Genomic DNA, 25,274 nt, shown 5'->3' on the forward strand with positions numbered 1-25,274 from the left:
TCTTTCCCTCCTTCCCCACCACCCCAAGGTCCACCATCTATCCCTTTCTTTTCAAACTACCCTCCTATCCAGTATCTCTATCCTCCCCTCTACACCATCCCTTATGTCCAACTTCTCTCCCTTTCTGTTCCTTCCCTCCCTAAATCCCATTGTCCACCATCTCTCTCCCTCTCCTCTGTTTTTAGACCTATTATTTCTTCCCCCCCAAAGTCTGGCATATGCACATCTCTTTGAACTCCCCCTTTCCCTCCCTCCATCCATGTATTTCTATACTAGGGCCCCCCTCCCCTGAAGGTCTGTCCCCCCCGAAGGCCTGCACCCCCCCTGAAGGCCTGCATGTCCCCCCTGAAGACCTGTGCCACCATCCCTGAAGGCCTGTGCTACTACCCCTGAAGGCCTGTCCCCCCTTGAAGTCCTGCACCCCCCCGAAGGCCTGTCTCCCCCTGAAAGCCTGCACCCCCCCAAAGGCCTACCTGTTCCCCCTGAAGGCCTGTATCACCACCCGTGCCTTTCCCCTCTGAAAATCTGCACCCCACCCCTGAAGGCTTGCCTGTCCCCCCTGAAGGCCTGTACCCCCAAAGGACTGCGCACCCCCCCCCCCGGAAGGCCTGCATGTTCTGCCTGACCTCCCGGGCATCAATTTATCTAATATCAGCAGCCTATAGAGAAGATCGCCAGTGCTAGCGATCTTTGCAAGCTGCCATAAGTCTTCAGAGCTGTCTTTCCTCTACCGCGGTCCCGCCCCTCCTCTGACATCAGAGGCAGGATCGCGGCAGAGGAAACAGCTCCAAAGGCCTATGGTAGCTTGCAAAGATCGCTAGCACTGGCAATCTTCTCTGCAGGCTGCTGATATTAGGTAAATAATAATAATAATAATAACTTTATTTTTGTATACCGCAATACCACAAACAGTTCAGAGCGGTTTACAATGTAAAAGACTGTACATATACAACGAAGATACAATGTAAGGGAATGTACTATGCAGTTGAGAGCAGTTTACAGTGCAGGGGACTGTACATATTCAGCATAGGTGTTTATACAGGGAAAAAACAATGCAGATTTACAATGCAAGAGACTGTACATATACAGCAGAGATATTTATACAGTGAAAATACAGTGCGAGAGACTTATAGAGCAAGAGACTGTATAATGCGGTTGAAGATAGTTATATAGCGAGGATACAGAGTGGTGAATGACAAGAAAATGCAACCAGTGTCAATTATGGGAGGGTGTCGAGAGGGGAGGGGTAAGTAAGAAGGATTTAAGTATTGGATTGAGGGGGAGGAAAGGTCCATAAATGGATGCGCGGGATGCCGGAGGGAAGCTGAATACCAGCACTTCCCGACTGACCCTCCCCCCTTGCCCTCTAAAGCAGGAGCGGCAGCGGCAGGCCAGCAAGAGGCAGCGCTGCTGCTCCTGCTTTAGGGGCAAGGGGGGAGGGGCAGTCACTGAATCGGGAGGCCGATTTTTTTTGTTTTTAAATCGATTCAAATCGATTCACCTGAAATGAATTGGTGAATCGATTCAAATCGTGAATCGGGCAGTACTACTAGTTGCCCACATCATCTTCCACCAAGCATTAAGATTTATTCGACACCCTCTTGCCTATCCCCAACACATCATACCCCCCACCCCACCAAACACACACATTCATACTAGAATTACCATTTAAGAACCTTAATTTAATTTCTGCCTCCCATAACCACAGGAACCCTCTGAGAAACTATCAACCCATCACCAGTTCACCTTACAAGCCCCCTCAGCACCCCCAAATTACTGCCAACATATTCTCCCCCCCCCCCCGCAAAAAAAAAAAAAAAAGAACCTGTTTCCCAAGAAGCAATATTTCCTCCATACCAACAAAGCTAAATACTATCCCTTACTTCAAGGAAGCCAGGCACTAGGACCATGCAATCGCCTAATTGATAAACTCTGCCAGTTGCAAACAATGTCACGGTACATTCCATAATAAACATCTATATTATTTCTAGCACATTAAATCTTTCAATAAACATCAAGCAAATTACTACCTTAGGAAAAGAGCTCTTTTTCTAAGGTAACAATTTGTTTTGCTGTTCTATGTGTGCCTATAGCCACTATCCACATTCTTCCTTGTTTGTTGCCAGATTCTTAATGGACAGCAATAAATTGATGTGGAATAATATTTGTATTTATGTTTTCTTTGTGGATGTAGCTTTTACTTTGTATATATTTTATTTTCCCAGTGCATATACAGTCTGGTTAAGGGAGGGTTTTTTTTTCCAGGATAATTGTTCTTAGGTCTAGTATCTTAGATTAAAATAACAATAACAGTTTAGCAGGTTTATGGCCCATTTGGTCTCATATTTACTTTCAATGAATTTTATAAAGCTGTTAGTGAAATACCACTCTCTCCATTTTTCAAAAGTGTGTTTTAAACTTGACTTCTCTTCACGAGACATCACTGGCTACAATACCTTTTCCGGGGAAGGAGCATCCTGAGTTCCTCAACTCCTTTGTTTCTAGTCTTCCTTTTTCTGTTCTAGATATTGTAGTTCCTTTCCTAACTCTGTAATTAGGTTGTGAACCTCTCTGATAAGGGCCGAATAACAAAAAAATCAAATGAATATAACCATAATTGCCTTGTTTAAAAACAGTATCATGAACCTAAAACTTTATGATGTCTTAACTTCTAGTGATTGACTGTGGACATCCTGGTGTTCCTCCTAATGCAATCATTTCTGGAGAAAAATTCTCATTTGGCTCTTCTGTTCATTATTCATGCATTGGAAGGCGAACCTTGTTAGGTCATTCTTCTCGTACTTGTCAGTTAAATGGACACTGGAGTGGATCATTGCCTCACTGTTCAGGTACCACTATCATGTACATTTTCAGCATTTCTGTATAAAATGTGTTGATTATCTCTACTAGCTTTACTTCTTTTTTTAGAGGGGTTTTTTTCTAGAGTCCTTGAAGGGATTCTGGTGATTTCAGAATATTTGAAGAGCAATTTTCAAAATACTTATATGATCGGCACTGAGAAGTAACTGCATAATTGTTTTCTTAAAAAAAAAATGACCTGAGCATTTATATGGGTAGTATTTAACTTTATACATTCCTACATGAACAAATTGTATCAATCCAAATTTGTGAGAGATGAATTTAAGGGGGAGGGGGTTGTCATTTGGTTAGGGGAAGAACACTTCTGGGTGGGGAGTTGACCACTAGAGGGACCATCAGGTTGGAGGGAGTCTAGTTGGAACAGCATTCTGAAAAGGCTTTGATTTGTGAGGGTCAGAGGCTTCTAGCTTGAGGGGGCTGTCTGGCCAATAATATTCTGTACTTTTAGGGTGCTGACCCCTTTAATATGAGGCTCAGGAATATCAGTCTGTGGTTTGGTGACCCAATGCTCCTAGGCAGATGGAATAGCAAAAATTATTCATTTACCTTAGCAGTCACCAGCCTGAGTCAACCAGTACTGAGATACTACAGGCTGGTGACTCCTGTGGTAAACCAAGGTGTGGCAAAAGCCTGCTTTTTATCATGTCTTAATAACTTTCCCCCTGAATATATTGTGATAAAAAATTATGCCTATTTTCTGGTCAGGAAATAATTTGTCTGTCTCCATAGATCGCAAGAAATACAAAGTTTTGTTATTGTAGATTGTTTTGTTTTTTTTTTTATTGAATTTATCCATTCAGTTTTAATGTGATTAGATTATTTAAAACAGTGGTTCCCAAACCTGTCCTGGGGGACCCCCAGCCAGTCAGGTTTTCAAGATATCCCTAATGAATATGCATGAGAGAGATTTGCATACCTGTCCCCCAGGACAGGTTTGGGAACCACTGATATAAAACCTTTAGTAGATTAAAAATGTATGAAAAAGGAAACATAGGAGGGGCCGCTGAAAAGGTTTCAGCCCAACCAACAAAATTGGGGCAATCTCCATCGAAGGCTATACACTTAGTCCAGCAATTTTCCACTTTTTTCAGTTCCATATTTTTCCAACAGAACAAAAAAAGTAGAAAATCACTGGACTAAATGTAGAGTCCTTGAAGGAGACTGCCCTAACTTTGTTAGTTTGGCTGAGACCTTTTCAGCAGCTCCTCATAGATCTGCGAGATGCACAACGGTGTGTTCATCTTCAATTCCAGAAGCAGGTTTAAAAAAAAAATGTTGTTTCATAAATTGGCTCAAAAAAAGGAAAATGTTGATTTGCAGACAGAAGCCCTTATTTTAGAAGGCTGATTCATAATTTACAATGTAAATATTGGCATTTACACTTGATTATTGAATAAATTTAATAAACTCAATTTATTTTATTTATTTAAAAGATAATAATAATTTATTTTTATATACCGCCATACCCGAAAGTTCTAGGCGGTTCACATCAATCAAGCACAATACACACAGTGCAAATACATACACCAGATTAAAATCTTCTGAAGATTCAGCAAATTAAAATGCTAACTATAAAAGAAATACAAACAATTTAAAATAAAATAAAAAGTTAGGTTAAAAGAATAGACAACATTAAGGGCTCCTTTTATCAAGCCGCTAGCGGGATTAACACGCATGACGTTTCATCACGTGTTAACCCCCACGCTGGCCTAAAAACTAATGCCTGCTCAAGGGAGGCATTAGCGGCTAGCGTAGCCGGTGGTTTAGTGCACGGTATTATGCGTGTTAAACCGCTAGCGCAGTTTGATAAAAGGAGCCCTAAGATTCTAGCCTGTTAAATAGTTGTGTTTTTATCTGTTTTCTAAAGTCAAGGTAAGAGGAAGCTTCTAACATCATTTTGGCAAGCCATATATTCAATTTGGCCGCCTGGAAGGAAGAGGTTCTCTCAAGGAACCTTTTGTAATGACAAAGTTTTATTGAAGGATATGCAAACAGGTGTACTCTTCGGGAGCTCTTATTAGAATAACTCAGGATAAAATGAGGGATGAGGTAGCCTAGAAGCATGCCATAAACTGCTTTAAAGCAGATACATGAGAACTTGAATAATACTCTGGATTCTAATGGCAACCAATGGAGCTTTCGATAGAAGAGAGTGATATGCTCCCATTTTTTTAGACCAAAAATGAGGCAAACAGCCGTATTCTGAAGGACTCTCAACTTTTTTGAGACTATCACAAAAGTCTAGGTCACAAAAGTCAAGGGAGCATGGTTTGGGGATTAGTGAAGAACCAAAACATATACAAATATTCCCCATTTCAGAAGGGAAATGCGCATTTACGATCTGTGAGAACAACATCAAGATATACAACTGCTCCTGGGTATATACAGGTTTGGTAAAGGCACTTGTTTTCAGCAGTGCTCTACAGGAGGGGTTAAGAAAGAATGCCCTCATAGGGCCCCTTTTATCAAGTTGTGCTAGAGGTTTTTAACATGAGCTGGCACGGTAAATACTCCGATCACTGAATTAGATGGCTTTAATGTGTTAATATTTATGAGTGGAGGCAATATTTAATACATAGAAGCTCAATTAATGCCACACTCTACTGTATCTTAATATTCTTATTGTCATTCATTATTCACAGGAATTTCATACTTATTTTTTCTTTTTTATTTCACCTCATAGCAAAATCCTTCTAAACTTCATTCAAATCCGTATACAGCCTCTGGGCTACACTCGAGTGTCATATTTCATGTAATACTCGAGCATACAAGAAGCCAATCTCCTCATCGGCCTTTAAATAATTTTCTTACTGTTTAAATATAGTTGAAATAAATATATAACTTAATTAGTAGAAAACTTATCTCATCTTAAGTGGATATACTGAATGGTGCTTTGACGTGAATTCAGCGCTTCGCATTGTAAGCTGTTTCAAGGAGTGTTCCCCATTTAAGAAATAACACCCCTATCTCCGTGGTAAATACTCCAAAACTCATAGAATTTCAGTGGATGTCATGGTAACATAGTAGATGACGGCAAATAAAGACCCGAATGGTCCATCCAGTCTGCCCAACCTGATTCAATTTAAATTTTTTCTTCTTAGCTATTTCTGGGCAAGAATCCAAAGCTCTACCTGGTACTGTGCTTGGGTTCCAACTGCCAAAACTGTCAAAACCTACTCCAGCCCATCTAAACCCTCCCAGCCATTGAAGCCCTCTCTAGCCCATCCTCCCCCAAACGGCCATATACAGACCATGGAAGTCTGCCCAGTACTGGCCTTAGTTCAAGAGCACTTACCTCACCAACTCATGTTAAATCTTCTAACACAGCTTGATAAAGGGGGGAGGGGGTGTTAATCCCTTCAGATTTGATAATGCTGAATGATTGCAGCCTTTCTTGGCATTTACACGACTAGGTTCAGTTTAGATGTCTAAGTGCCAAAACTTAAATGTGTATGATGCTGAGTTGCCTCTATTGTTGTTTGCTTCTGCTTCACTTAGTCCATTAGTAAAATTTCACACTCCTTTCCATATTTGCTAACTGCGATATGGAATGGACTATCTCCTCAAATTAGATTGTGGTTATCTCTTCAGATCTTTTGCAAAACCTTAAAATCCTCTATGTTTCATCGCTTTTTAGGCTATAGCTCCAATGAATGTTAATGGATCTTCCTTTGTGATATTATTTTGTAAACCCAATTGAGCTCCTAATTTTTGGAGATGCTTCGGTACATAAGACTAAGAATTAGATTAGATATAAGTGCATATATTTTAGAAAAGACTGCATGACGGCAGATCCTTTTCTAAAGAATTACCAAAATTGCAGGTGTCTGAATTCCAGTTTATTGGTTCTGCCTAAAACGGGCTGATGTTTGTAGTCCAATCTATTATTATATAAAAGGCGAGGGTTATGTATTAATAGTTAGTGTGCAAATGGCATTTGTGCATGCTGCATGGTCCTTTTTATTCCAAAAGATCCATTGGCCAATAGAACATGCTGACCATTAGCACAGGGTCCATATGTGTATATTGTACAGCATGTAGTAGTTAATAAACATAATTTAATATTGAAAAAAAACACCTGCCTGTGATTTGAATATTATGAATTATATTAGCTTTATAAAGAAGGGATGCATAGACAATAGACAAGGATTTAGACTTTTAGATTTTTATTTTTAATTCCCTTATCTGTATGTACTTATAAATACTTTATACTCGTTTGTAACACGTACCTTTTCTGTTTCCTTTCTTTTAATCCTTTACTATCTTCATTTACTTTTACTCTTGGCAAGAGGCTAAATAAAAGATTGTCCTTGGAATTTACAGGCGATACTGCGGGGTCTTGTGGTGATCCAGGTATTCCAGCCCATGGCTCAAGGGAGCACAGTGACTTCAGAGTTAAAGGCACTATACATTTTACTTGTGAGATTGGCTATATCTTACATGGGTCAGAAGAACGGACATGTTTGGCCAATGGTACATGGACAGGAAAGCATCCTGAATGTAAAGGTAAAATGTGCAAGCCCTATATTCTTGTGCTATATAAAATTACCTGGAGATGTATACATGGAGGCTATGTTGGTTTTAGGTGTTTTGTATATATTAATATGTCTACAGATTACCAACAGTTACAAATTTGCATGGTGATTGAAGTTGGCACATAAATTTGTTAATATGTATTTTGAATGAAAAGCTTTTATTTATTTATTTGATTATTTTTAGCTCGTCCTTCCAGAAGACCCCAAAACAGGTTACAGGGTTACATACACAATGAGACTTAACAATTCACAATTTTACAGACATGTGAGAGTTAGCAGTTGCAAGTTTACATACACAACAAGAATTGATAGTTTGGCAATTAGTTGAGGGTCAACATGAGTACTGGGAATGATTATGAACAGGAAAGGTTGTGCAACTTTTCCCATTATTAGCAATTTCTTGTTGATACCGTGTCATGGTTTAGTAGTTTCTCATGGACAACATAGTTACGGGAACTATTTACGTTAGCAAGATGGATTTTGGCAAGTTTCCACAGTTGAAAGTGTTTTTTTTACTTCATATTCTTTATTCATTGACAGTTCACCTATCTTTACAATACTAGATGGAGTATGATAAATGTAAATAAAAAAATAATACAAAACTTACAGTTTCATGACAACCAAACACTCTGACTTATCTAATGTCCCTTAGGATATACCCCTGTAATGAGAAGGTTTATAATTTTTGATATTCTAAAACAGTGGTTCCCAACCCTGTCTTGGAGGACCACTAGGCCAATCGGGTTTTCAAGCTAGCCCTAATAAATATGCATGAGAGAGATTTGCATATAATGGAAGTGGCAGGCATGCAAATCTGCTCCATGCATATTCATTAGGGCTGTCCTGAAAACCCGATTGGCTTGGTGGTCCACCAGGACAGGGTTGGGAACAACTGTTCTAAAATATACCTCGACAGTATTATTAGCAAAGTAAGAGGAATTTGTACTATGCTATATTAAGCATCTAAAACAGGTATTAATGTGCAGTTGCTGTTAGAACAGATATTCTAATGGCTACCAGCCAAATGCAAAAAAAAACATACTAGTAGCGAATCTAGAAGAGTCATGGATGGAGATAAGGTGTGGCCAACACTGACAGCTAGTGTGTGGGATGTTACCACATGCTAGATGTCATGACTGCTGATAGTACAGCTGTACCTTATACCCCATCAAAACTATAGGCAATCAGGTAACTGCCCCCCCCCCAAAAAAAAAAAAAAGGACAACCTAACAGCCCAAAGCATTGACACGCCTCTTATCTCAATCAAGCCTTTTTCCCATTCAGAATTGCCATGATCAGGCTACCCCCACCTCCAAATCAGTTCCATCCATCTCATACCCCTGATTAAAGATCCTTTTTCAAAATGCCACTGAAGCAAAGCCCCTCCCAGATCCAAGGGCCCCCAGCAAAGACCATACACCAACCCTGTCACTTACACAAGCAATCCCTGGAAATTCTATGAGAGTCTCAAGTTCAAAATGGTACAATTACATTTAGAAGCAAGTGACAAAATGGAGTAGCAAAGGAGTTCATATGAAAGTCTTGTGATCTGACTGATTCATCAGAATCTTCTCATACATCTGATTCTGAATTTTAAGAAATGTGGGAGTTTGGTGGATGGTTGTTATATACAATGAGGCTGAGCAGAGTGATATGAGAAGGAATGAATAGATAGGAGGAGTTGGTTGCCTTTGCAGGCATATGAGGGGGTGCTGTAAAGTTTTCAGCCCAACAAATCAACTTCCTAAAATTCTGAGCATTATTTTACCACAGTAGTTAAAAAGAGTGTTAGCTTATTTCATTAAGTGCCACATTGCAGAAACAAAATTCTATGTTTTAAGATTATTTCAGGTCATTGATTGAACCATATCTATGTTATTCTTTTCTTGGTTGGGCTGAGAACTTTTCAGCACCCCCTTGTATATGCTTAGCATAATAGTGCCTAGGGATAGACATGGGAATTCCTAGCTTCACTGAATTTAACAGAGGCATATCTTTGCATTCCCATTTTTCAAGATCACAGAAAATATCTGAGATTCCATGTTTTTCTAGAGACACTTCCAGGTTGTGGCATTGCCTTTTAGATTGGCCACAGCCCCATGCACCTTCACCAAGGTGATGGGGGTAATAGAGCTCACCTTTATAGGATGTACATACAGGTTCACCCATACCTGGATGATTGGCTGATCAAAACACCTTTAAGACAGGAAGGCGAGCTTGGATTGAAGCATTTGGTGGATCTCCTTCAGGGATTTAGTTGGATTGCAAACTTCAGGAAGAGTCAGCTAAAATATATGGGAGTACACTTCAATACAGTGAGAGGCCATGTCTCTCTTCCTGAGCCACGCAAACAGCAGCTCAGGAAGCAGATCAGAGAGAACTTAGTGATGCCGACGCCCATAGCCTGGCACTGTGGCCACCCTGGAAGTCATCCCCTGGGCAAGAGCATATATGTTTAGTTTAATTTATTATTATTTCTAGTCCGTCTTTATCCAAAGTGGATTACAAAAGCATACATATTCTTATCATATCTCCCCTCTCACGCCTTTCCTCCAAAGTATACAGATTGAGATCTTTAATTCTGTCCCCATACACCTTAACAATAGAAACATAGAATATCAATCGAAACAGCTTCAGTACAGAATCATATGTCTTTGCAACAGAATGGAAGATTAGGTTCTTACTTCAGTAATTTGCTTTTTTGTTGCCTTGGACATTGCTGGAGTCCATCACATGATAAAAAACAAACAAACAATAGTAAAGAGTTTATTAAGCGCAACACTCTTTTTATTGAACCTTATGCAATAGTGCTATGCAATAGTGGTGTTTCTTATGAAATAGTGTTAATTGCACACTGCAGGTTGGATCCTGGAAATTCCTAAATTCTTTTTTTCTATGAGTTATGAGCAGAACAGAAATGTATGTTGTCTCAGGAGAAGTTCCCCATGCCCCTCCTTATATTTTCTTCTCTTTCAGTAGAGTTCAGTTGCTTTGGTACTAACCGAAGAAGGAGCTATTCTCCACTGGTGAAGGGAGGAGTTGAAAGATATGAGTGACACCCTTCTGCAAAGTTTGTGACTAAGGGAGGACAACAGTTTCAGTACAGAAGACAGAAGGAAAATTACTGAGTTAAGAACCAAATCTTCCATTTCAGATTAACAAATAGAAATTTTTAAAAAAAATAGAAAATAAGATAATATCATTTTATTGTACTAATATACTTTTCAGTTAGCTTTCAGAGGCCAAAACCTCCTTCCTCAGATCAGTACAGTATGCTGCTTTTACGGTATCCTGTCCTGACCTGAAGAAGGGAATTTTGGTCTCTGAAAATTAGTCAAAAATGTATTAAAATTAGTCCAATAAAAAGATCACCTTATTTCCATTTTCTATTTACAAACATTTATCAACACAGCTGCAATACTATTTTATCTTAAAGCAAAAAGAAAAGAAATATTTCATCTAACTTTACCATCTCTGGTTTCTGCTTTCCTCATCTTCTCTTCACTCTCTTCTTTCCATCAAATGTCTGCCTTCTATCTCCCTTCCAACCAGCATCTTCCCTCTTTCTCGTCTCCTTCCACCCACTGTCAACAATCTCTCTCCATATGGCAGCTGTCCTCCCCCCTTCCATCCAGGATGTTCCCTCTCCTCCTTTTTACATAATTCACACCAGCATCACCTCCTTTCGATTTTTATCTCTCTACTCCCTGAATTCCATACAGGATGTTCTTATTCTTTTTCCTTTTTAAATAATTCACTGCAGCTTCACCCCTTTTCCATTTTTATTTCTTCTCTCTGTGTCTCCACCCCTCCCCTCAATGCTGTACTGAAGGTGGTCTCCTTTACTACTAATCATTTCTATAGCACTACTAGGCATATGCAGTGTTGTACACATTATATGCAGGTACTTACACTGTCTCTCCTTTCCTTCCTTCCTTCCTTCCTTCCTCACTCCTTGTTCTTGCATCTCTGTCTCCTTCCCATCCACCTCTCACTCCCTTCTCCACCCCCTTACCTTCATAATGTGGCATCTCTTTCATCTCCTTTCTACCTCCCCCCCCCACCAGGTCTGGCATCTCTTTTCTCTCCTCTCCTTTCCTCCCTCTCCACCCGATGATCTGGCATGTTTCTCCTTTCATTCCTCTGGTCTTCCTTCTCCCTCACTCTCCCCTCCCCAGTTTGGTGGCTTTCTCTCTTACCCATCCCTCCTCCCAATCGTGTGGAATTTCTCCCCCTCCCTTGGATGGGTACCCCTCTCTCTCTCTTTTGTTCTTCCTACAGGCTGCCACTTGCAATCTTCGAGCCATAAGCAGCATCAGTCATCTGAATGCGCTACCTTCAGTGGCCTCAGAAGCTTTCCCTCTGCTTCAACTTCCTGTCCTTGTAAAGGCAGAATGCTGCAGCAGAAGAAGAGCTTCTGGGCCACCAAAGGTAGTTTATTTAGCTCACAGATGCTTCCAGCGGCCCAAAGATTACAGGCTGGACCACCCACCTCCCTGCCCTTGGTATGCCACTGGACCACCAACTCTTTTTCTAGAACGTCAGATGATACTCTTGTATACTCCTTTCCTTCTTAGGCATTTGATTACCCTTTGGTCAGTAGCACCCATTAGTTAATGGGTGGTAGAATCAGCTTGTTCCTACTTTTATTTTATTAGTTTAAACTATGTGTGCTTACTAGCATTGTGGTCAAGTACCTGTATATATGTAAACTGCTTTGAACATGTAGCCACAAAAAGGCAGTATACAAGTCCCGTCCCCCTTTTCATTTCTCCTTCCTCCTTTACTTTGGGCCTGATGATCCTTGGCCAAGGGCATTAGCCTATGGGAATTTGGCTGTCACAGTACTCATTGAAGGAGACTTTTTAAGACTAGAAACCAAATAGTTTTATTAAGGTTAGTAATAGAAGAAATGAATAGTGTCCAGGTAGGGTAGGTCTAATTGTGACAAGTTGAATTGAGGTCCTTATGCCAATTAGTGGCATCTGTTGTCCATGTATATAGCATGCTACTATTCTGTAACCTACAAAGGTATTTGGCACCTACTATTGGTGCTTATTTATAGACTTGTCTAGAATAAATATAGCGGAACTGTGAAAAAAAAACCTGAATATTTATGAAGAATCATTTTTTGTTGTTTCAATCATTTTGATTTCATAAATAAGGAACAATTCTCATCAAGCCATAGCTGACAAAATTGCTTTTGAATGGCAGCATAAAATTTCAGCATCTTACTTCTTCTATTGTCTACTGTATCGTGTTCCACTCTGCTAGAAAGAAGCATTCATCTCTTTAAATGGCACAGCCCTGCATTTAATATCCATTCAACAGAACTATCGCTATAAAAAGAGGGAAAACTAGTTTTAAAATCTATTATAAGCTCTGTAGGATCATGATCAGTCAAGCTAAGCTTTCAATTTTTATTTTTTTTTGATTCTACATTGCATATTTCATTATATTTTCTTTTTTATACTGTCATCTAAGTTTAACCTTTATTTCTTTGACCTATAAACTTCCTGTATTTATAGATGTCAACAGATTGATAGATATAAGGACAGATATAGATAAATGGATGGATATAGATAGATACAGTGCATAAATGAAAGTGCAAATTTTGCATTCCGATGCAAAATCTCTTCCACAAGTATGTTAAGCTATTCCTGGATAGCTCACTATTTTTAGTGTGTACATGAGGGATTAAATGCTCATGCTAATGTTTATTGCATAAATTGAGATTTTAAAATGAAAATATCTATGTTGATTAAGCCATTCTTTTGATCAGTCATTCCAAGAACTGGAACGCAAAATGGGCAGTTGACTGTTTGACATGAGAAAAGCAGTATAGCCGCTTTTAATGCTGATTTATTCAAATTACCATATTTTAATAGCCGTGCAGTGTGGTAATCCAGGAACATCTCCTAATGCAAAAGTATTTCGTATGGATGGCACGGTATTCCATCACTCAGTCACTTATTTGTGCCTCGAAGGATACATTCTATCTGGATCTTCTGTGAGGGAATGCACTGCCAATGGAACTTGGTCTGGAGCCTTGCCCAACTGCACAAGTAAGTTTTATTTTCAGTGGCTAATCTGTAAATGCTCGAGTGAAAAAGATGTGGATATAATTTGTCTTCATACAGCTGAGGAAGCCTCATTTGGAAAGTAACAGCAAGCTTGTTTCATGCAGACAGAGATGATATTCTCCAGAGCTGGCCCTAGGCATCTACCTAGGAGGCAGCATATGGAGGGATGCAAAGCAGCATCTGTTTCCCCTTCACTAACTGCATGCCATGCCCAGCATCTCCTTACTTTTTCCTGCCCACACTACCATTGTACTGCCTCTTCCTAGACCGGACTCCTTTGGCTATAGGACTAATTGAACAAGAGTTGAAAGAAATCTAAAGTCTAATGGGACTAATTTATAGTATGTTCCCTCCCCTAGGATGACTAGGTTGGTATCAATTCAAATTAGTTTTTTTAGCGGCAAGCTCATTTTTAGAGAATCTGCTTCTTTTCTCACTTTGATACTATCTAGGAAATGGTATGGTATATTTAAAAAAAAACTTGACGTTCAAGGATCAGTGTTTTTAGACATCTATGAAATTTTTATTAACGTTGAATGATTACAATAAATTCTGTTTTTAAAAAATATTTTGTATTTTTAATATTTTATGCTCTGCTTAGATTAATATTGTTTAGATTAAGTGGATTAAACAGTAAATAAAAATAAGGGCTCCTTTTACAAAGATGTGGTAGCGATGCTGCCTCGGTAAATGCACCAAAGCCCATAGAAATTGAATGGCTTTTGGTACATTTCCTGCAGCTTTGTAAAAGGGACCCTAAACAAGCAAAAAATAAAGTCATTTACATACATACACAAAAATCCTCTATAAAGTGATGTCCTTAGTGATATGCTATACTACTTTTTATAATTTCACAGCAATGCAGTTAACAGTACAAAAAGCAAAAGCCTAATATTAAATAAGAGGGATATTTACTAAGATGTAATAAAATGATATGCACTTTTATTTGGCAGTTTGAACACTAGTGGTATTACCACAAAACTACTGCTAGAAATCAGTAGATAGGAGTTGAAAGCTGTCTTGAAAAAGTGGACTTTTAGCTTGGATTTGAATATTGCTAGTGATAGAGCCTGACATAAGGACCATCACCAAAGCCTACCTAGATTCACACTGGCTACCTATACAAGCCCGCATTCAATTCAAACTATACTGCCTACTATTCAAAGCACTAAATGGAACTGCACCCATCCACCTTCAAACTGAAGCTCAATTCAGAAAAAACTAAATTCTTCATAGCCTCGCCACACGCACAGAATACGACAACATCACTACACATTAACAATCTAAACTACCCCATTCAACCAACGATGAAGATCCTAGGAGTAATACTAGACCAAAGCCTAACCATGAAGGACCACATAGACTCCTTAATCAAAAGAGGGTTCTTCACTCTCTGGAAACTTAAGTCCATTAAGGCGTACTTCCACACTTCAGCTTTCAGAATGCTAGTACAATCCCTAATACTAAACCACCTGGACTATTGCAACATCACCCATCTGACGATCCCCCAGAAGCAAATGCAAAGACTACAACTGATACAAAATGCAGCAGTCAGGATGATTTTCGGGCTGAAGAAGTCCGATCACATAACCCCTTCTTACCGACTCCTACACTGGCTGCCGATGGAGGCGCACACAAAGTTCAAGCTAGGATGTCTCTGCTTCAAAGTATTAAATGGTCTAGCCCCAAAATACATCACAGAGCTCTTCTCATTCCCAACCAACAGACACGAAAGAAAAACACACATGAAATTTGTCTCCCCACCGGCTAGAGGGTGCAAATATAAGAGACACCATCAACAACTGCTATCATATCAAGCAGCCATATGGGGTAAAGACCTAGAAAAACTCATTGCACACACAAACAATTATGAAGAATTCAGGAAACACCTAAAAACTTACCTATTCTTGAAACACCTAGGCAACGAACTGGAACATCAACCCCCCTCGTAACATCATCACATAACTAAACTTGCAAACTGTTAACCCCAACCCCTAATCACTAACTACGAACACTCTATTCAAGTCACGGAATATTTCTACTTCTGAGCAAACAGCTTGGCACTTCCGGGCCTTGCAACACACAAACTGTTGTTAACATTATCAGATGTAGACTGCTTTACTCTTTAATTCATTGTACGAGAAGTATACTGCTATACTCTTTAATTCATTGTACGTAAAGTTTCTCTTTATTGTATTGAGATGTACACTGCTAAACTCCTTAATTCATTGTACGTAAAGCTTCTCTTTATTGTATTTACATTTTCTTTTATTGTATTCACAATCTCTTTTACTGTAAACCGCCTAGAAGTCGCAAGATAGCTGGCGGTATATAAAAATAAAGTTATTATTATTATTATTATTATTATTAAATAACCGCCTAAATCGGAACCTCTCATCCAGACAAAGGAGAACCCAGTCCCCTTTCTCCTACCCCCCTTTCAAAGGAACTCAGCGCAAAAAGATATACAACCATCTGCTAGCAACACAGGCAGCAAAATTGGACCCCTACATCTCCAACCTGCTCACAGCAACAACTGACTTCAAAACGTTCCGAAAAGAAATCAAAACCCTGCTATTCAAAAAATTTATCCAGATAGCTTAACCCCCCTTCGCCTCCCCCCTTGCAATTCCCCCCTCATACCCTCTCTATCTGTATTATCCCCCTAAGACTCGACAATGTAACCAGCTTCCACTCTTTAACTACCTCGTAATCTTCCTGCTTCATCTGACGTTTTCCTAATTTTCCTACCTATCTTGTACCCTCTTCTCAAAACTTTATTATGAAACCAGCTCCTTAATTGTATAATGTAACCAGCTCCTTAATTGTAACTTTTTTCCTGGAAATATCCAGTTATCTTAATTGTAACTTTTTTCCTGGAAATGTCCAGTTATCTTCTAATGATTACATTAGAAGATAACTGGACATTTCCAGGAAAAAAGTTACAATTAAGATAACTGGATATTTCCAGGAAAAAAGTTACAATTAAGGAGCTGGTTACATTATACAGCAAGGTACAGGCGGAATAGAAGTCAGTAATGTAATGTAATGACTCAGACAGTCTTTTACATGCAAATGATGCATCACGATAGAAGGGACAGAGTCTGGAGTTGGCAGTGGAGGAGAAGCGTATGGGTAGGAGGGACTTACCTGATGAATGGCATTCATGAGGAGGAGAATGGGGGAGATAAGTGAGGAGAGATATTGAAGGGCTGCAGAGTGAATGTACTTGTAGGTCTGTAAGAGGAGTTTGAATTGTATTTGGAAATAGATAGGGAGCCAATGAAGTGATTTGAGGAGACAGGTACAGTTAGTTACTTTTTGATATATCACAATTATTAACAAAAATGTTAAACCAAAGTGGTTTACAATATTAAAAGCAAGGGTGACATTTCAAAAATCAGTACAGACAGACAAGGTAAATCAACCATGACAAAAACTGGCACAAATTGACTAAAAAGGGAAGGTAAAGATTGTCGGTAAAGCAAACAGAGTGCAGTATTTTGCATGAGCTGAAGTTGATGAAGTTGATATTGAGGAAGACTAATTAGAAGAGAAATATAATAAAGTTTAGGAAAAAAAACAAAAAAGTATAAAATAATCTGGAGTGAATCACAATTTAAAAGTGACCGAATGAAAATGAAGCTGGCGAAGTTTTAAGAATGAAGAAGAAACAACTCTAGAGATATGAGAATGGAATGATAAGTAATTATCTAAGATTACTCTAAGAATTTTACTAGACATGGAGTACGGCTAAGTAGTACCTTTCATAGTGAAACATGGAAGATTTGATAGATGTTTGGTAGTAGACGTTTCTGAGAGTTAATTTTAATCCATTCAATGTTAATGAGTTAGCCACCTCATCTGTTTTTTTTTAGAAATTGAAGAGAAATCATTAGGACACTGAGAATTGAATGGATAATCTTGACCCCAGGATGGGGATCTGTAATAACTGTAGGTTATAAGAGATCATATGATCTGATCCATGATTTTCTGTGATGTCCTCTCTTCTGTAGTTCCTAATCTTTAGTTTTGAATTGATTCATTAAATCTTCTTTTTTGTTAGATTTTAGTGGTTTAATACAGTGTGGGCAATAGATGTATTCTGACCTTTATCTTTGGTTATAATCCGCAAGAGCCACATTCACCTTGACGATTACTCTGATTATCTGACTTTTCTTGATTGCTCTTTTTAACAGTTGTCTTCATGGGTCTACTCATTCTACAGGACACTTGCTAGATGTGGTTATTATTCATTCCTGTTTTTTCTTCTAATATTTCTAATCTCTCTGTTGACTATAGTCAGGGACTAAACTGAAGGGGAATGGAGAGTAGCACTGTTCCAGTTCCTCACAAAAATTAAAATATTATTCCCATTATATCTCACAGGAGGTAGAAATGGGCACTGATCTAAATGAGCCTAAAAAAGTACCACAGCAGAAGCAGTAAGAAGAGGTGGCAGGAGATCATTGACAAAGTTTGAGGGACGGGGAGAAGGGACACATTGTCTCGCAAAGTCTGTGTTTCTTGATTTGGCTCCCTGGTGTTACTCATGTTTAATTGCTAAACCCTTGTTCTTGGCTCTTAGTATAATTGCATTCATCTCCCAGATCTCAGCTTGGCTCCCTGAGCTGGATGATTGTTCCTTGGCCACTGGAGCAATATCATGTAGGCAGCCCAATCAAAGAAGCTTAGTATGAGTGCACTCTATGCTGCTGGAATATGTTTTCCCACTCAACGTATAATCTCTGAGGTTTCAAACTGTGATCCTTGCTGGGCTTCCAGAACTCAGGGTAAGCATGTGGCAAAGAATCTCATGAAGGGGTGATCATTTACCTGGAATATTTGAATAGCAAAGGAAGTGCTGCAGTACAAAAGGTGATGGAGAAGCAATCCCAGAAAACAGGAATGTGCCTGGAGTCAGGGAGAGCAGAACAGGGAAATGATCCATGCCTGTGGTCAACAGGGAGTCACAAACTGAAGATGAGTTAAACCTAGCAAGGATACGAAGTCTCACCTGTAGAGAACAGGAAGCAGTGAAGGGATAGGTCAGGGGTCAGCAACCTGCGGCTCGCGAGCCACATGCAGCTCTTTCGCCACGTGGATGCGGCTCAGAACAGTGCTTCTGATGACCTCACACTGTTCAAAATTCCTCTTATTTTTTCACATCTTCCAGAATGACGCTGCTGCTTCCGACATGGTACGCTCGGCTGAGGCGCGCGCTGTTGGCTGTGCCGGTCCTCTGCTCCCCTCTTAAGTCAATTCCTGTTCCGGGGCAGAGGACCAGCACAGCCAACAGCGCACGTCTCAGCAGCGCGGTATCGCGCTGAAAGCAGCAGCGTCTTACTGGAAAATGTGAAAAATAAGAGGGATCTTGAACAGTGGGAGATATGGTTCAGAGTGTTGCAACTAAGAAACCAGTGATAGTTTTGTGCATCTGCCGCTTGAGGAGAAAGAAGGGCTGGGAAGAGCAAAACGGAGGTTTCCTGAGCCATTGGAGGCTTCTTCTGGATTGGGAAGAGCAGATAAGAAAGGCCCCAGCTCTGCCTGAGCTTGGGATCGGATTGGGCAACATCCGCTGACATCATCATATCTCAAACCCCCTTGTCTACCCATTGCGGCTCTTTGTAAATCTTGGGTCAAACATTTAGGAAAAAATGGCTCTTTGCTTTAAAAAGGTTGCTGACCCCTGGGATAGGTGAACTAAACCTGCATCAAATAGCAATTGGTAAGGGGAAAGTTCATTGGAGCTTGCTGGTGAGTGTATTGAAATAGAAGTCTGGGTCAAGAGGAAATGAGAAGCAGAACAGGCTAAAAAAGATATAGGGAGTACAGCAGGAAGAGAGCTATTAAACTCCCTGTTCCTAAATACAAAACATCAAATTATGCCTGTGCAAAAGGACAAAAAATTAAAAAGTAGGGAGGACATGGAGGAGTAAGGAAGAAAAAGAAATTAGAAGAAAGTGAAACAAATTAAAGGATAAAAGTGTGTTGTAGATGATGGACTGAGGAGCTTGTTAGAGAACAGTACTTTAGATGGCCTGAATGGAGAGAGAGGGAGGGAGAGAGAGAATGATGCTGACGAGCTGCAAGGGGGAGGAGAGAGTGGCAGGACCCTAGCTTTTGATTCTGTCCATATTACCTGCCCTGCTCTTAACATTTTTCCTAGCTGGGTGAGGTGAAATTTGTTGTGAGTTTTAAGTTCAACATTCCCAATCATTTTCAAAAGTTGGCTCTTATGAATCTTGTTATAAGCTCCACACATAAATTACCAAGCTTCCAAGGGCCAGAAAAAAAGCACATGGAGGGCCAGGTTCTGGCCCCAGGTTAGTGTTACCAGATTTTCCTGAAGGAAAATCCAGACCCATAGCCACAACCCCAGGCCCGCCCCGTTCTGCCTTTGTCATGCCCTGTTCTGCCTCTAGCCCCACCCCTAGACAACATCCATGCATGTGCGGCCATGACGCAATGACGTGACGCGTTCACGAGATATCATCATGTGACCACGCATATGCGGATACCCTTTCCCAATGCAATTTTGACGGGAAGCTTTTCAAAACCCAAACAAAGTGCGGGGTTTTGAAAAGCCATCCGGACCCCCAGACATGTTCTGGGAAATCTGGATGTCTGGTAACCCTATTCCAAGTCCACAGATTGGACAAGCCTCATGCAGTTCTTTGATGACCAATATTAATGGATTTTATATACCTTTCGATAAACACATTTCTATACTGATTATAAATAGTTGAATGTTGTTTTCTTTCTATAGAATAGTTATATTAATTTAGTACCATCTGCTCTTTAACTGTTTCACTTATAGTAATCAGTTGTGCGGATCCAGGTATACCAGCTAATGGTATTAAATATGGAGATGATTTTATTGTTGGACAGAATGTGACTTATCTTTGCCAACCTGGCTACACAATGGAACCCAAGAGCTCTAGAATACGTACATGCACCATTAATGGCACTTGGAGTGGAGTGATTCCAATTTGTAAAGGTAATTTTTTTGTTCTTCCTTAAGGATATTTTCTTTTTGCTTCTGTTTCATTTCAGTAAGCAGTAGAAGCAGCCAAAACATTATTCATAATAGCAAACTCAAACTGTGCTTTTGGCTGAGAAACTCTTGTTTGTTCACACACTGAAGTGTAAGCAGGTGGTTCTGTGTTTATGGGCAGAGAAAGTTTATGTACAGTGTCCCGTGGATATGGGAAAAGGGATCGTCTTGAGAAAGACTAAATTGAAGATGTACTCTTTTCATCTGTGGAAGTCCCGCTGCACTATTTTATTTACTTGTAAAGTATGATATCCTAATTTAGTACAGCAAAACATGGGGTCCACTTCATAGAGTTTATTTAACCACAAACAACCCACACATCTTGCATTAAGTAGAAAAAGTCAGCCATTTTGATTATGGTGAATATCTTCACAATGTGTGATCAAGACATCGCCATTGAAATTGATGACATTATTCCCACATATTCAATGCCAGGCCATATCTGGGCACTGGAATTAAATATCTGGGTTTATGCTACCCAATATCTCTTAAGTGGTTAACCCCCTCTTTTACAAGACCACGAAAGCAGTTTTTAGTGCAGGCCAGTGTGCTGAATGCTCTGCGCTGCTCCCGACACTCATAGAGTTCCTATGAGCAACAGGAGCAGCACAGAGCATTCAGCTTGCCGGCCTGCAGTAAAACCCCCTATTGTAGTTTTGTAAAAAAAAAGGGGGGGGGAGGGGGTAAATGCCGTATTCAGCAACAAACTGCACAAGCAACACAAAATAAAGGCCCCCTTTTATGAAGCTGCATTAGGTTTTTTTATCGCCAGCCATGGTGGTATGAGCTCCGACACACATATGAACTTTATGAGCGTCGGAGCTTTTACCGCCATAGCTGGCGATAAAAAAGTCTAACACAGTTTTTTTAAAAAAGGCCGGGGGGGGGAGGGGTGATAGAATTGACTTTTAGGTGGTCTGATTCAACCACCAAACTTAGGGGCTCCTTTTACTAAATGGTACTAGAGGTTTTAAGCGTGGGCCAGGGAAGTATATGCTCCAGCGCTCATAGAATTCCTATGAGCATTGGAGCATTTACCTTGCCAGCCCATGCTAAAAACCTCTAGCACCATTTAGTAAAACCCAGCGTTAGGCAGCTGATTGCTGAATATCAGTACTTAACCACATAAGTGGTAACTCTGCATCCAGACTGCCCACAAAATAACCATAAGAGCATAAGAATAGCTATACTGGGTCCATCTAGTCCAGTATCCTGTTTCCACAGTGGCCAAATTCCACAGTGGTCATATGTACCTGACAAAAACCCAAACTGTAGCAACATTCCATGCTACTAATCCAAGGGCAAACAGTTGTTTCGCCCATGTCTGTCTCAATAGCAGACTGTAGACTTTTTCTCCAGGACCTTGTCCAAAACATTTTTAAGCCCATCTACGTTAGCCAGCTTTGAGTTTAGGGGCCTATGGTATATTCAGTGGCATTATCCAGTTAATTGCTGCTGAATATCAGTGGGTAGCACCAAACAAGCAATTTAATCTGTCAGGAGCTATTTTTGCTGGTTAAATAACTTTGTATATCAACCCCACAGGAATTTTTTTCTTCCAATAAAACAATCTTCCTTTTGAAGTTGTTGGTCCAGAGGAAGGCTACTAAAATGGTGCATGGTCTTCATCATAAGGTGTATGGGGACAGATTTGAAGATTTCAATCTGTATACTTTATAAGAAAAGTGGAAAATGGAAGATATGATAGAGACGTTTAAATGCCTACGTGGCGTAAATGCGCATGAGTCGAGACTCTTTCATTTGAAAGGAAGCTCTGGTGGTACACGCATGGAACAGTCTCCCAGAAGAGGTGGTGGAGACAGAGACTGTATCTGAATTCAAGAGTGCCTAGGTTAGCCACGTAGGATCTTTCGGAGAGAGAAAGAAAAAATGGTTACTGCGGATGGGCAGACTAGATGGGCCATTTGGCCTTTATCTGCCATCATGTTTCTAAAAGAAAATGCTGCCAAAAAGAGCTATTGTTATACTAGTATATTGACCAAATAGAACAAACTAGCACAGAATATCACACTTTTGGGCCCCGATTCTATAAATGTTGCCTAGCTTCTAGGTTGTTGAGCGCAGGTGTCAATCATCCACTAGGTGCTGTTTATAGAATTGTGCCTAAAGGCACCTAAATGTTCTTAGATGCCGGTAGCAGTTAAAACCATAGGCACAGTGCCAGTTAGGCCAGGGTTTTCTTAGCCTAAAAGAGTGCACCTAAGTGAATCCATGGCCCAAATCTGCCCCTAACCATACCTACTTGCCTGTAGGTGCCTCGGTGTAAACAACTACCACATGAGGCACCTACCGACTAATTAATTTTTTTATTCTTATTTTTTAATATTGCTTTCAGTTATCAGTGACGGAATGTGGCACAATGGTTAAAGCTACAGCTTCAACACCCTGAGGTTGTGGGTTCAAACCCACACTGCTCCCTGTGACCCTGGGCAAGTCACTTAATCCCCCCATTGCCCCAGGTACACTAGATTGATTGTGAGCCCACCGGAACAGACAGGGAAAAATGCTTCAGTACCTGATCAAATTCATGTAAACCGTTCTGAGCTCCCCTGGGAGAACAGTATAGAAAATTGAATGAATAAATACATAAGTGAATTTAAAAAATTACCCCTCCCCCCTTTTTATGAAGCCATGTTAGGCTTTTGTTTTACTGGTTGCTGCGGTAAAAATTCCAACGCTCTTAGGAATTCTACGAACGTTGGAATTTTTAACGCCATGGTTAGTGACAAACAAGCCTAATGTGGTTTCAGGAAGGGGGTGGGAGGTAAGTTAGGTGCCTAGATCAGCTAGGGGTGCTGATCTAGGCACCTAACTTCCAGCACCATTTATAGAATCAGGGCATTTATGCCTAAAGACCAGGCTTATCCTAGACTCATGGTGACCACCAGGGACAAGAACTAGAATGAAAGTCATAGTTGTGCTCACATTAACAGCCTGCATACTATATTAACACCATATCAACCACAAAAAAATGCAGTGTTGTGCTCATCTGAAAAGTGCCATATAATCATTATAATAATTTAGTTTATCTAAATTTAGCTTGCTGTCTATAAAATAAATCAATAATAATTTCAGGTAGAACATATGTTCTGCAGATTTTAAGTTATATCTAAAATTCATCGCAAATATTCTTATTGCAGATCTTACGTCTAATCAGTGGCACTACAACGTTGTAGAAAGGTGAAATTAGCACATCTGTTTTTCTGGAAAACTAGGAGCCGCAGGGATAATTGTAACATCTGTGCCTAATTATCTGTAATGTTATTACAGCTGTAACCTGCCCAACTCCACCCCAAATTTCTAACGGAAGGTTGGAAGGAACAAATTTTGACTGGGGATTTAGCATTAGTTATATGTGCTCGCCTGGCTATGAGTTATCATTTCCTGCAGTATTAACCTGTGTTGGGAATGGAACCTGGAGTGGTGAAGTACCTCAGTGCCTACGTGAGTATTTGAATTGCTTACATTTTACTAGTATTATCTTTTGCTAGTTACCTTCATATAGAGTATGACCTTTGAGAAGATAAAATTGATATAAAATGCAATGAGGACAACTTTCACATTGCTCAAGTGAGTAAACAGTTTCTGGGCATTTTGTACCAGTGAACTTTGCACTAATTTTCAAAGTGCACACATTTTTACTTTGAAAATTAGTGCAAAGTTCATGGATAAACTACAGCCTGCTATATTATTGTTTGCATTTGTACACTAAAAAATATCGAAGAAAATCATATCCAGAGCACTTACATTATTTTTCTGCCACGAGTTTTTGTCTTTACATGTCTACAGCACTTGAATGTACCAAGATCTAAAATGGCTTACCACGGAAAATGCACTGCCGTCCTTCAGTACATTTCCCTGTCTACTCACATACACCACACACTAACATAATTTTTCTGAATTTTCTCTAGGGGGGGTGTTTGGGGGTAGAGAGTGGGAAGGAGTGATGACTGTTGAGTGCTGAGTGCTGGCCACTGAGGTTTTCGATAGTCTGGTCTGTATTATTTGATATAATGATGTTCGTTATTGAGGCATCTTGTGTGCCTTATGCAATTTTACATTTTTAAGTATGACAGGGTTGGCCAGTATTCTGGCCTTAAATGACATTTGTCATTGATGTGACGTGTATGTCATATGCAATTTGATTTTTATATGTATGTATGTTATAGTGTTTTCTTGATGTGACTTGTATGATAAATGTTATGTTTTATTTTTTATGTTAACATGTAACTCGCCCTGGATAAGGGCGGGTGATAAATCAACAAACAAAAACAATCAATTAGTGCGGTATTAGCGTATTTGTCCTTACCGCCTGAAGTAAAAGGCTGCTTACTTTACCTCACTGGGGATCCGTTGTGAAGGAAACTCCTCCCCCCCAAAAAAAAAAATAAAATGCCCACAACATTACATTGTATATTCCAAAGCAAATAACTTTTTATTCTAGTAATAAGTATTATAGCAGCAATTGTCAAATCAGAAATAAATCAATTTGGACATATACAATAGAGAGAAAAAACCTCATACAAGCAGTGCCAGCATATTTCTGTAAGTATGGTGCAGATTCTCCAAAGAAACTCTGCCAGAGCATGGGGGTTTTATACAGAAAGTATCTTTCTCTTAGATCATTCCCCTGACTGGGAATATGTATCGCCCTATTGGATAAGACCAACTGCCTATCTAACCCTCTCCTAGTCCACG

The 25,274-nt window shown here is 39.8% G+C and overlaps 1 protein-coding gene across 1 annotated transcript in view; it reads left to right on the forward strand.

Annotated features, from left to right (window-relative positions):
- CSMD3 (CUB and Sushi multiple domains 3) overlaps positions 1-25,274 on the forward strand; it is a 1,852,015-nt gene that overhangs the window by 1,715,833 nt on the left and 110,908 nt on the right. Inside the window, exons 57-61 of the mRNA XM_033933128.1 lie at positions 2,676-2,849; positions 7,204-7,386; positions 13,304-13,480; positions 20,319-20,498; positions 23,847-24,020. Coding sequence (XP_033789019.1) covers positions 2,676-2,849; positions 7,204-7,386; positions 13,304-13,480; positions 20,319-20,498; positions 23,847-24,020 — 888 coding nt within the window. The remainder of the gene's footprint in view (positions 1-2,675; positions 2,850-7,203; positions 7,387-13,303; positions 13,481-20,318; positions 20,499-23,846; positions 24,021-25,274) is intronic.

This window comes from Geotrypetes seraphini, chromosome 2 (assembly GCF_902459505.1).
Source record: "Geotrypetes seraphini chromosome 2, aGeoSer1.1, whole genome shotgun sequence".
Lineage (NCBI taxonomy): Eukaryota > Metazoa > Chordata > Amphibia > Gymnophiona > Dermophiidae > Geotrypetes > Geotrypetes seraphini.